The sequence below is a fragment of the Sparus aurata genome, chromosome 3 (genome assembly GCF_900880675.1).
Source record: "Sparus aurata chromosome 3, fSpaAur1.1, whole genome shotgun sequence".
Lineage (NCBI taxonomy): Eukaryota > Metazoa > Chordata > Actinopteri > Spariformes > Sparidae > Sparus > Sparus aurata.
This window is the reverse complement of record NC_044189.1, coordinates 7,416,858-7,430,365: the sequence shown is the minus strand read 5'-3', so window position 1 is coordinate 7,430,365 and position 13,508 is coordinate 7,416,858. Positions and strand designations below refer to the sequence as shown.

The 13,508-nt window shown below is 40.6% G+C and overlaps 2 protein-coding genes across 2 annotated transcripts; both read left to right on the top strand.

Annotated features, from left to right (window-relative positions):
• Positions 1 to 186: 186 nt before the first annotated feature.
• kdm1b (lysine demethylase 1B) lies at positions 187 to 7,958 on the top strand. Its single transcript, XM_030411673.1, has 21 exons — positions 187 to 202; positions 503 to 645; positions 1,331 to 1,452; positions 1,550 to 1,639; positions 1,736 to 1,847; positions 1,943 to 2,056; positions 2,148 to 2,186; positions 2,321 to 2,513; positions 2,634 to 2,818; positions 2,936 to 3,106; positions 3,209 to 3,283; positions 3,367 to 3,501; positions 3,742 to 3,913; positions 4,013 to 4,140; positions 4,473 to 4,604; positions 4,728 to 4,802; positions 4,934 to 5,050; positions 5,180 to 5,305; positions 5,726 to 5,848; positions 6,148 to 6,300; positions 6,838 to 7,958. The coding sequence occupies exons 1-21, from the start codon at positions 187 to 189 to the stop codon at positions 6,919 to 6,921; spliced, it is 2,505 nt and encodes an 834-aa protein (XP_030267533.1). The 3' UTR covers positions 6,922 to 7,958.
• Positions 7,959 to 8,354: 396 nt separating this feature from the next.
• On the top strand, positions 8,355 to 12,946 carry LOC115578296 (nucleolar protein dao-5-like). Its single transcript, XM_030411185.1, has 9 exons — positions 8,355 to 8,506; positions 10,023 to 10,145; positions 10,243 to 10,353; positions 10,436 to 10,582; positions 11,396 to 11,533; positions 11,633 to 11,752; positions 11,841 to 11,990; positions 12,177 to 12,323; positions 12,412 to 12,946. Exons 1-9 carry the CDS (start codon positions 8,455 to 8,457, stop codon positions 12,480 to 12,482), a joined length of 1,059 nt encoding a protein of 352 aa, XP_030267045.1. The 5' UTR covers positions 8,355 to 8,454; the 3' UTR covers positions 12,483 to 12,946.
• Positions 12,947 to 13,508: the final 562 nt, after the last annotated feature.

Here is a 13,508-nt window from a genome sequence, read left to right as displayed (position 1 = left end):
TCAAATCGCGCCTTGGACGAAACGCCCATTTCCTCTTTAAAACAGGAAGTGGTATTCTGGCAACAACAGCGCATTGATTTCCCCCACAACAATAAGAGGGAGACGAGCACAACATTTACAAACCGCCTCTGAACGTCACTGAACGTCAATTTGAACGTGTTTTTTGAGGAAACACCGCAGTCCGTCATGTTGTCGGATGCAGGTCAGTGTTCATAACGCGCTGCTAGTGCCTGCTACATGCTAAGTGTGACAGGCGGACATTGTTTTGGTATTTAAAGAGCCTGCTAACGTGTACAACTGTCCCACCATTGCTGTTCCTTCATAAATAGCCTCGTGTCTCATTCGCTTTGCTCCATTTTTAATTAGTTCTGTCAATAGGATTCACCTGAACGCCATGTTATCTGTCTTAAAGAGCCTCACCAGCCACAACAGAGGCCCCATTTGAGCTGAGCCTTGTTATAACGTTATCTTCCGCTATTAAAGCTGTGTTATGGCTGTTCAGACTATTCAGGGAACGCCTCTGGTGCTCGGAGAGCCAAGAAGAGGAGCTCCGGGGACTCACCGGGGGACGGACAGACCCTGCGCTCCTCTGGGAGACAGATCAACGTCCGGGTGAAGCGCACCAACAACCCTCCACCTGGACAGGTAAGCTGCAGCATGAGCATTCAACCTCTGCCTGCAAGCTGAGCACAGTCTTCATCCACAGCCCTCATCTTCTGTAGTTTTCCTTTTTGGCCCCATTTTTTAAAATCTTTGTATTTAGTTTTAGGGACAGATTGATATTCAGTACCTTTCCATTTATTAGTATCTCTGTTTTTTTGTGTGTGTCCAGTTGCTGATCAATTGGACACACAATTTTAGCTTTGATTGAGGTCACATAAAACACAACTTCCCCTTCTACTGCTTTGCTGACAACTTCCCAACCGTCTGTATTTCCTCTGAAGTTGCAGTGTCCTTGTTGGAATTTGTCTTTATGTCATAAACATGCCATTTTGTATTTTATATCTTATTTTTTCCCTTTCTCTCCTTGCTTCTTTCCCTGTATTATTTCATTGTTATTCTAATTTGCACAGGGGTGGCACACAATTAAAATGAATTGCACCAGATTTAGCTAGCTGCTAATTTGCTTCTTTTTAAATGACACAATACATAGAAGTCCGTCACTGTAGCACTAGTAGAATCGGTATGCTAGACAACGTATGCGAGCCAAACATTTTCAATGACACTTGATACTGATCTAGCTTAATGGATCTGTGCATCACCATTTTAAATCTGCTCTCTATATGAAGATGAACCCAGTGGCATCATTTTCCAAACTCTTCTCCTGTAGAGCAAGAGAAAAGCCACAGACACAGAGGAGGAGGACGACCAGTCCGAGAAAAAGTACAGAAAGTGTGAGAAGGCTGGATGCTCTGCCACATACCCAGTTTGTTTTGCAAGCGCATCTGAAAGGTAGCATGCCTCTCCGTGTAATAGGAACCAGATCGTAACTCAGTCACCCTTTTGTCAGATACAGATTGTTTTGATGGACCTGATTGTCCCTCCTCAGGTGTGCTAAAAATGGATACACATCTCGCTGGTATCACCTGTCATGTGGTGAGCACTTTTGCAACGAATGCTTTGATCACTACTACAGAAGGTAATGTTGACAGAACAACCACTCGCATAACATTGATAAAGTTTGTGTCACTATATTCAAGGCGGTAAGATCACATTCTTCTTTTTCTCCTGGCAGTCACAAAGACGGCTACGAGACCTTCGCTGCGTGGAAGAAGACGTGGACTAGTAACGGGAAAAGTGAGCCCAGTCTAAAAGCTTTCATGGCAGATCAGCAGCTACCGTTCTGGGTGAGCGCAGGCAGCCTTCCTGGTTCCTGTTAAACGGCTGAATGTGGTTATTATAAGTCTGTCATTGTTGTTGATTGTGATGTGGTTCTTTTCAGGTTCAATGTACTAAACCGGAGTGCAGGAAGTGGCGTCAGCTGACTAAGGAGATCCAACTCACCGCTTCCCTCGCTGCATCGTACCGCTGCGGAATGAAGTTCAACAACATCAAAGTAAACAGGAAGTGGAAAAATAATCAGCCAATCAGTGAAATTTCTGTTTCTTATCTTTCGTAATTACATTTTTTTCTGGTCTTTTCCGCAGACAGAGGGTCCGGACCAGTGCTCCCAACCAGAGGACCTGGTAAGATGGTGTTTTTAACTTGTTGAAGCCTGTATAATAAGCAAGTTCCAAAATGAACCTTCAGTATACGTGCATGAAAGACACAACAATGATTTGCATCCTCTTCAACCTCATGTCGTTTCCCTTTCTCACAGAGAGTGGCCGAGGTGACTGACAGCTGGTGGCATTCAATGTTGATTTTGCCACCACTGTTCAAAGAGAGTCCAGCCAGCCCCTTCCTCGCTGCGTACTACCCCGACTGTGTGGGGATGAGTCCATCGGGCTCTCCCAGCAACGTGTCTCTGACTGAGCTGAGGGCCGATCACTGCAGAGCCGTCCAGCCACAAAGTGAGATATGGGACTACATGGGAATAATGCACCAGGGAGATTATTGTTCAACATCCCCTGTAGAGATATCAGTCTAAACTGTGCAGTAATGTGGTGTTGAGTCATGATTTTATTCCTCAGTTCCAGGCCTGTCTCCGTACTTCCAGCCCTTCTACCAGCCCAATGAGTGCGGTAAGGCTCTGTGTGTGCGGCCAGATATGATGGAGCTGGATGAGCTTTACGAGTTTCCAGAATTCTCCCGCGATCCCACCATGTATTTAGCTCTGCGTAACCTTATTCTGGCCTCCTGGAACAAGAATTGCAAGGTACGCCGCGGATCTATCAGTATCGCATCTTCTCCTCGTGACAAGAAAAGGAATATAAGACTCCAAAAAAAAGAACAAACTTCAAAACAATGAGCGGTTTTTCCTGTTTTTCTAAAGGAGGTGCTGACTTCCCAGAAATGCGCTCTGAACATCATCGTCCGGGGTTTGGTGCGTGTGCGCTGCGTGCAGGAGATGGACCGAGTGCTCCAGTTCATGACCAGGAAGGGTCTCATCAACACCGGTGTGCTGGCTGTGAAACGGCCTCTGCTCCCTGACAGACACTGCGCGGTGAGTTTCCTCATCTTTACTTACATCATGACACAACAGTGCACATCACATTTCTGTGGTTAAAGCGTTACAGTTTCTGCCTACATTTCATCATTTTTACAGAAGAATGTCATCATCATCGGTGCCGGGGCTTCAGGTCTGGCTGCTGCGCGACAGCTGCAAAACTTCGGCACCCAGGTAATATTTGTCACCTGCTGTTTGATATTGTTGGCTGGTCACAGTGTTGCCGCTGTACACTCTACATTTTCATTGGTTTACAGGTGGTGGTGCTTGAGGCGAGGGAGAGGATCGGAGGGCGTGTGTGGGATGATACTTCTCTGGGTGTCACTGTAGGGCGAGGAGCTCAAATCGTCAACGGCTGTGTAAACAACCCCATCGCCCTCATGTGTGAACAAGTGAGAATTTTTTTAAAGTCTGCATAGAAGCGATCTTTAGTGTGTGTTTTTCTTTTTCATCTGCTTACTGGAAACACACACAATGTCTCAATGGAGCATTTCATCCAAACATGAAAATTCATCAGTCAATATTTACTCGGTTTACTCAATGTGAAGGTTCATAATTCACACCACTTTTCTGGAGCTTTAAGAGGAAAGACCCGTGTCTCTCTAATTTGACTCCTCACTGTTCTGTTGAAGATGGGCATCAAGATGCACAAGCTTGGAGAGCGATGTGACCTCTTTCAGGAGGGCGGGCAGGTCACTGACCCGGCCATCGACAAGCGCATGGACTTCCACTTCAACGCCATCCTGGACGTGGTGTCAGAATGGAGGAAGGACAAGTCTCAGAGCCAGGACACACCGCTGAGAGGTGCTGAACAACATTGCTTTCAGTGTGATGTTCACTGATGTTCAGTTGGGCCCCTTTAAGAAATGGAACCAACCATTTTTTTAAATTTGATCCCCACAGAAAAAGTCCAGGAGGTGAAGAAGAACTTTCTTCAGGAGTCTGGAATCCAGTTTAGTGATTTGGAGGAGAAAGTGCTTCAGTTTCATCTCAGCAACCTGGAGTACGCCTGTGGAAGCACGTTAGACCAGGTCTGTGTGTGTTTCAACTAGTTTTCACTGAGAGCTTGTATATTTGATTTCAGGCGTTTTGAGAAAATTCAGGCTGGTTCATCGTTGTGAATGCATCCTACATTTCTGTCTGTCCCTGTAGAATCAGGAAAACATTCACCATAGAAGCACTCTTTATACACTGTTATTGTACTGGACACACAGACATCAAAGAAATAAACTAAATGTGTGACATTTCTCCTAACTCAACAAATCAAAAGATTCTGTGATTTCCTTTTTTTCCCCAAGGGTTTCTGGAGATATTGTAATGAATAATTATTCTCAAGTTCTTTTGTTTGTTTGTTTTTTTGCAGGTATCGGCAAGATCCTGGGACCACAATGAATTTTTTGCTCAGTTCTCAGGAGACCACACTTTACTCACAAAGGGCTACTCTGTGTTACTCCACAAACTGGCCGAGGGCCTCGACATTCGCACGAAGTGCTCGGTTTGTAACCAAATCTTTTAATTGTTTAGCTTCTTTGACCTTTGTTGCACTTCGTTATATACTACATAAATAAACCATGTTTTTAAAAATCAGGTGTTAATTTTTTAAACATTTTTATTCTAGGTTCAGTCCATTGATTACTCAGGTGATGTTGTCAAAGTTACCTCTTCCAACGGGTCCCAGTGGACGGCACAGAAGGTAAAAGCATTGTGAAACTTTATATAATTATTCCCAAACTATATTTTTCAGAGGATGTTGAATGTATTCAGTGCTGATTTTAATGATTGAATGGTTAACTGTTGAGTTTTAACATCCTTCCCTCTTTTCAGGTTCTTGTTACAGTCCCACTGACTTTACTCCAGAAGAACTTCATCCAGTTCAACCCTCCACTTCCTGAAAGGAAACTGAAAGCAATCCACAGTCTGGGAGCTGGTATCATAGAGAAGGTATTAACTGTTAATATTTAACTCATGGTTGTAAAGAACTACAGGCCACCAAATTGTATCTTTAAGATCCAAGTTTCAGTATTCTGTCAGATACTTAGATGAATAATATAATCTCAAAACTTCTCTCAGATCGCTCTTCAGTTCCCGTACAGATTCTGGGACAACAAAATCCAAGGGGCAGACTACTTTGGTCACATACCACCGAGTCCTGACAAGAGAGGCATGTTCGGTGTCTTCTATGACATGGAGCCACAGGTTTGTTTTTTGTATTTTTGTTATTTGTATCCACGCAGTAACAGAACAATGCTTAGTTTCAGGTAGTAATACACTTTTTATACAATGAGTGTAATTCTCCATTTAATCAAATGGATCTCCTTAAACCCTACACACTGGAGCTTTTGCTATCGGTTTTACACTGCAACAATGCATTTATGATTTGATAAACAGAAGAATACTTGAATACCATCTGCAGTTTAACAAGAAACCAGAAGATACAATAAAGTATAAACAGAAGTGAAGGAAGATTAATATAGATTGCATTTGACCTCACATCAATGTGTGTGTGTGTGTGTGCGTGTGTGCGCGCGCGCGTGTGTGTGTGTGTGTGTGTGTGTGTGTGTGTGTGTGTGTGTGTGTGTGTGTGTGTGTGTGTGTGTGTGTGTGTGTGTGTGCTAGGGGAAGCAGGCTGTCCTCATGTCTGTTATCACTGGTGAAGCTGTACCTTCTGTCCGGGACATGGAGGACAAGGAGGTGGTGGAGGAGTGCTTGAAGGTCCTACGAGAGCTTTTCAAAGAACAGGTAAAGCTGTCACACTTCACGTTTGTGACGCCTTGTGCTAATATTTTGAGTCTTATGTACACATTTATTTAGGGTAACTGATGAATTAGGAACAGTAAGACCAATAAATCCTGGGAACTAAACTAAATGAGGAGCTATAAGCACATTTTTAGGTTAATTTGATAGTTGATACTTCCTTCACCATCACAATGTACTTTCTCCAAGAACAGCCACTATGTGTGGGCGTTCCTAAAATGGTTCTTGCAGTGGAGAAATAAGTAAAACAGAAACTGTTATTAACTGTTGGTCATCCTTTGTAGGAGGTCCCAGAGCCAGTGGATTTCTTTGTGACACATTGGAGCAAAGACATGTGGTCCCAGATGTCCTACAGCTTTGTGAAGACGGGAGGAAGTGGAGAGGCCTATGACATCCTCGCTGAAGACGTGCAGGGAAAAGTCTTCTTTGCAGGAGAGGTAACAGTGGCTTATACCATTTTCATCAAATGTGTTTTATCACCGAAAAGATGGAAGCATGCATCTACTCTTGGATGAGAGGCTAGTTAACATAGATGCACCCTCCCTTCTGCGCGTTGACACATTTGCTGGGTGTAGATCGGTGGAAAAAAAAAAGTTCCTACATGAAACTGCTCACAACAAAGTCTGTGGATCATCTTGATTAACCAGGCCACGATTTCTTGAAAGAGACATTGCTGTTGAGTTTTTGAAATGTAATGTTTTTGGCTATTTGAGCACCGCAAGCTGAGTGCATCTAGTTCCGTTATTTCAGAGGGAAGGTAAACATCTCCAAAACTCAGTAACTCAGACAGAAAATTGCACATCGAGTCAGGATTTTGTTGTCAAACTGAATTACTAATGTTTCATCAAATTTGCTCACAGCAGTCAGCTTACTTACAGATATGTTTATCACCCTCCATCTTAAATATCGCAGATTTTTAAACTGATTCTTGCTGTTTATTAATTGATTTTTTTGTTATTGTTTGTTGTTACCAGGCCACCAACAGACACTTCCCTCAAACTGTGACAGGAGCCTACCTGAGCGGGGTCAGAGAGGCCAGCAAGATGGCTGCTATGTAAACTCTAACAGTTCCAGAGCACTTAAAAACACCAGCATGGACACACGGACTGCACTGAGCAACAGACCGTTAAACAACTTTGGACTGCGTGATCCAAACTGCTCCGGTTAAAATGATATTGCGTTGTACTGTGATTCGTCTGATTTACATGACACCATTTCCATGGGGTCAAGTAGCGCTCTGCAGTGCCTGGCTCTTGACATTTAACACAAAAGAAGCTAAAGTGCTTTTATTTATATCAGAGATCAAGCTGGAAAATTGCTGGTTACAAGATGCAAAATAATTCTAAGCAAAGCCTGGGTCTGAGAGCAGGATGGTGATATCTTAGATTTGAGTTTAACGAATGGTGTATGTAGCACTTCAGTGATGAAAATATCATTTTTGATTTTCAGATTAGGGCGCATGAAACATTGGTAAGCTCTCAGTCGTTTAATCATGAATTCAACTGAGTAAGATTTAATCTCCAAAGGATTATAAATATTTTCTTTGAGAGTCATTCACCAATATTTCCTGCAGCCCTAATGACTTTGCATTGTAATATATGTGATTTATGTGTTGGTGTAAACGGTAAAGAGAAATCGATAAAAGGTTAGATATATAGTACGAGTAATTCTGTGATAGCACTTTTGATTTAAAATCACCATTTGATTTAAAAAGAAATGAATAGTTCACGTGTATGACAAGTTCAATTCTCCCCTCACTGTCTCAGGGATATGATCAAGACATCACCAACATCACGAAGCAGAAAGTGATCCGAGAAAATAATGATTGAACAATTATGAAGATGGCTGGAAACAAAATGAAATAACACAGCCAACCTCTTGAATTACAGTTAAGTTCCTGACGTTCGGGGTTGGGGAACAGCACAACAATGTCCTCACTCTGTTTGATTAATGTTGACTAATCAAGCTTTACATGTCGGTCCTCATATCACTGTCTGGATCAGTACATCTTCATGATCATGTCCTGTTTGTCCAACATTACAGTGTTTGAATATTTATCTTGTGTGTGTGTAATAAACTGAGCTTTCAACTGCCATACATGACTTGTGAATGAATATTTAGCTCCTTTTTTTCTTCAATCAGCATTTGTTATGGCTGCCCTGAGGGTCAAAACACAACAACATATCACAAAACATGATTTTACAACGCCATGTATGCTGGCATGCTATAGATAATAAAAGGGAACAACCTCTCATTATGTAATATTGGATCTTGATGGATTCCAAACTGTTTGTGATCTCACAAATAACATTCGTAGTCCCAAATCATTAAAGTTGGATTTTAAATGAGCACATAAGAACAGAAAACAGCCCTCTAGTGTCAAACTCTGCAGAGTAAAGCTAAACATACTTCTGACTCAAGGGGGGATAACTACGTGCAGTTCTACTAATGACCTGTGGGGGCAGCAACGCGCCGCTGCTGCGTCTAGTCCGCTCCCGATATCAACACCAGAAGAAGACGCTAACATGAAGAGGAAGTAGAGCAACTTTGCGCGTTTTGGATGAAGATTACAATAAATATTAGGCAACAAAATGGACTGCAGCACTGCTGACATGCCCACTAATGTGGTCAAAGACCGCCCAGGTAGTTAGATATATAATGGCATTTTAAACTTTAGCTGAGGAGGAGACAGTTGTAGCTAGCTATAAGCTAAGTTAGCTTACAAGTTCGTCATAAACATGACTGCTGCTGCTGCTAGCGTCTTTATTAAACGGTCGAGATAGGAGAGATTATGTTATCAAATCTACTGACGTGAGCATTATGAGCACTACAGCAACATTAGCTTAATAAATTAAAACAGTAGTGAGAATACGGGTTATTAAAAAGTAGTTTCACTACCATAAGTACTGTGCTTGTTACTCGAGTACTGTAACGTTATCTAAGTAACGCTACAATTTTGTGAGAGTTTTTTGTACTTCAGTATTTCCATTCCCGCTACTGCAAAGCAATATCTGTACGTTTTACTCCGCTCCATTCATCTGTCATGTAAAGTTACATAGGACTTTGTATATTATATTACAAACATATGAACAACTTATAAAATATGATCCATATCGTGATTAAAGTTAGCTCAACCAGCTCCAATATTAAAAAAAGCTTCTCTCTTGTTAATGAATAAGTAGTAATCTAATAATATATTACATTTAGTACAACTGTTTGCAAGGTACAACTCTCCTTCATGAGTGTTGTGCTTATAATACTCCTGTATTTGTACTTTGACTGCAGGACTTGTAATAAAAATATTCTTACACTGCTCAATATAACTTTTTCCCAAATACATTATTTGAATACCAGCAGACAGCAGTTGAGCTTTATAGACTGGTTATTGTATGAGTTATTAAAGTCACCCTGTCTTAGACAGCTTTTGACTTAAGTTTTAAAAAATGGTAAATTAACTTTAAGGATTTTCAGTGGTCTGTCAATTTAGTTATTTGTGGAAAACTAACATCTCTCTGATATCCCAACAACATTTACAGATATTAATAATCTAATAATCTTTGTGCTTCAGTGGGCCATGACACATATTGTGTTTGTGTGACATAACTGATTTGACTCTGACTTGGAGCCTTTGTAGCCTGTCATCCTGATTTTCTTATCAACCAATATTGTCAAACAAACACCAAATGCCATAAAGAATTAACAATCTTAAGCATTCACAAATATGCTTTAGCAATTAAAAAGACCAGTTTTAAAGTACTACCTCACAATGATTGCATTCATCTGTCGAGGGACAATAACATGGAGCAAATCATTTTACATATTTTGGAAGTAAATCATCTTTGATATGTCAAACAAATCTTAGGACTTTGAATCTTTGTAACACTTCTGAATCTGTTGTTGAGTTGGCTCTAAGTGTCTGGAAAATACTTACAGTAAAATAATAGTAAACAGACTGTTGACAAGTGTTATCATGTGAACACAGACACAGTTCAACCTGCAGCTCCAACGTTAGATCAACAAAGGACAGAAGTTATGAGGATAACAAATAAAAGACAGTCCAAAGTGCTGTCCATTAAAGTAAACGATCAACTCAGAACATTATAAGCTTTGAGTGCAAAAGGTACAGAATTGATTGTGCTTATGTCTTCTCCTTTTGTAGCTTCAGATGTCTCCTCAGATGACGAACCTTTGATAAACCTGAAAATCTCTGCATCGGCTAAGAAACCAGAGAAAATAGACGACACGCCACCCAGAGCTAATGGCACAAACAACAAGAAAGCAGGTGGTTACAGTGTCAATGTCATCATCTATGTCAGCTGTATTTTTCTGATTTCTCTGTGGAATGGATGGTTCAATGTTTCTGTATGTAACGGTTACAGATCTGAGTACAGATGAAAGCTCCGACAATGAGCCTCTCTTAAAGTTTGGCAAAGCTGCGAAGAAACCTTCCTCGCTGTCTCCGAGAAAATCAGTTGATACAAAGAAGAAAGGTAAGATAATTTCATCTCTCTGCATTAACAGGAAGATGCTGTCATGTGTAGCAGACACTTATTGTCTTTCTGTCCTGCACAGCATCACTGGATAAGGACGATAGTTCGGATGATGAGCCTTTAAGTAAATTTGCCAAGAAACTTGACTCCAAACGTCAGAGAAAAGGATCTGTCACGCCAAAAGCAACCCCGGTCACGAAATCCAAACGGAATGCAGCAAGGAAAACAGGTAATTGGTAGAGGTATATTTCACCCCTAAAATAATGAATACATATTTTCCTATTACATGTAGTGCTGTTTATCCACATACCTAGATAATTTGGATATGGATTGATCAGACATAGACTGATGTCTGCCTTCTCTCAAATGATTGAGCTTGATGGCACGCTTGAGTGCCAGAAATACAGCAGCAATGTCTTTTTCCAGAAAAGCATGACTTGGTTACTCATGATAATCCACAGACCTTGTTATAAACAGTTAATTTTATGTAGGAATGATTTTCTTTCTACGAACTACACCCACCCATTGTTTCACCACACAGAAGTAAACGAGCATCTAGCCAGAGACTTGTGCTTGTGACAGAGGGGGATGCAAACATCAATGGCATCATCCTCGGCTGAGCTGTGACTTTTGCTAGTTTAGTCGGCTATCCTCTCGTCAGTGAGTAGATCCTGGCTTCCTTCCGTGAGATGATATGAGAAGAAATGCATGCATGAAAAGGCATAAAAAGATCTGGATTATCTTGAGTACCCGGATAATGAAGAAACTTTGCTGTTGAGTTTTTTAAAATGTATTTTTTGACGTCTACATCACAAGTTGATAGCCATCTAGATCCATTACCATTAAGAGAAGGCAGACATCTCTATGGCCAGTATCTGCTAAACTTGCTAGCTCACACCAAAATGATATAGATGCATCAGTAGCTCTAGAGGTGAGAGGGGAAGTATGTATTTTTTGATTTTGGGATGAACTTTCAAAAGTGGAAATCAACTAATCTGAAGTTATTTCCCATCGCACTTGTCCTAAAAATAATGTGTTTCAGTCAAATATGCAGAGTCTTCCAGTGACAGCTCAGATGATGAACCACTGGCAGTAACGAAGAAGAAGCTGACAAAGGCTCCTAAAGAGCAAAAGAACGGCAAGAAAACCAAACCAGAACTGAAAGACAAATCCCTGAAAGGTAGGCATCACTTTCATGAGACTGGAATTAATCTAAATCAGTTTTATTACAAGTAAATTAAGTGCAGATCTCTTGGATTTTAAAACCTTTCACCCTCAGACAGCAGCTCAAGTGATGATGATGTGCCGTTGTTGGACCTCATTGCCAAGAAGAAACCGGTGAAGAAAAACACAAAGAAGGCAGCTGGATCGCAAGTCGGTGTGTCGAGAAAGAGACGAGGTGCTGTAGCAGTAATGACTACGCGGACAAAACAGTAGATGTCATATAATTATTTGTGATTTAATGCCTCGTTGCTGTTGTTTGGCAGAACCTTCTGATGAAAGCTCCGAAGATGAACCCTTGATTAATCTTGTGAAAAAGAACAGCACAAACAAACAAACGAAAAACAAAAGGAAGGCTTTGTCTCCAAAGAAAAGGAGCACAACACCCAAAAAGCCAAAAAAGAAGCTTGTGTCAGGTAAAGACTATGAGCCAGCCGGTCTTGACAGAAAATATATACAACACCAGCAGTGATAGACTGTTTCTAGGGGCTACATGATGCTGCTAAAGTCCTTTACCGGATAGAGAAATGCACAAGAACACATCATATTATGAAGAGGCTCTCTAAATCTGTGGTTTATGTATCTTTCATCGAAATGTTTAGGGTCAGAAAACAACAGTTCAGATGACGAACCCTTAATTCATCAGGCAGCAAAACACCCACAAGTGACCAAAATCCTGAGGATAATACTGGAGAGGTGTGATGGTGAAGAGACAGCAGCAACACAAAGCTTGAACCAAACCACTACAGGTACTGATTACATATCAAGCTATTACTGATATTTCTTTTCAAAGAACCTCAAAGTAAAGCGTAACATGATTGTAACTCTCCCAAACAGACAAACCGATTGCTGAAAAGGACTTGAGTGAGGAGTCAAAAGCCTCAGAGGAATCATCATCAGAAGAGTAAGAAGATGAAATAAAGCTGGAACAGGTTGAAGAAGCTTTTTGTTACCGTTCACCTTCTTGATGTCGAAGTTGGCTCCATGTTTGAAAGACTTCACAAAGTGTCATAAATCCTTTGGAGAGAAACCTAAAAAATACAGTTAGTGTTCAATGTAAAGTTTAATTGGTGTTTTATATACAGTACATACATGTTAATTTAAGGTGTTAATATTTTTACTCTTGTTTTTAAGTTTAGGATCAAATTTTGTAGCTTCCTGAAAGATTCTATGCAGTTGTTTCTGTTATTTTTACTATTTGTGCCTATTGTTTGCACTGGCTGTCTGCTCTGCTTTTATTTTCTTTTAAAGGGAATTATTTAACACTTATTGATGTAAATTACTGTTATGCTTTTATATCAACTGTACGCACAGCATGCAGATGTGAAAATATATTGTGTTGGATTAAATACTCAAATCACAATGAAGTTTACTTGAAACATACTGACAATTCTTCTTCATCATATCTGTCATTTTCATTCCAGTTGGAATAAAAGTCATCTGTAATAATGCCTCAAAAAATCACAAAGTTAGCACAGGAGCTTTGGATGGGCTGGCTGGTTAGCATGCTAACATACATAGATGTAATAATGTTAAAACTGTTATTTTTTCACAATGTGTTGAAACTTTTTAAGCTCATTTTTAAAAATGTTTTCAACTTAGATTATTACATACTAAACCTTTAAAGTGGCAACATGTTAGAAACTGTGTTGAAATCGTAACTATCATTTGACAGAATGTGAATAAATAGCAGTTCTGTCGTTATGTCTGTATTGTATTGCAGAGATCTACTGAAGATAGCAAGCTAACCAGCTAGCCCATCTCGGTTCAAAGCTCCTATGTTAGCGGTGTTAACGCTATCACTCCCCTGGAACCTCTAGCTGCACGGCTAACTGGGCAAAATAGCGAAGAACAGCTACGGTTAACAGCAGTTAGCAGTCAACTTGGTGAAATGTTGCCCCTGGTTTATTTTGAGTATGAAAATGACAGGTGAC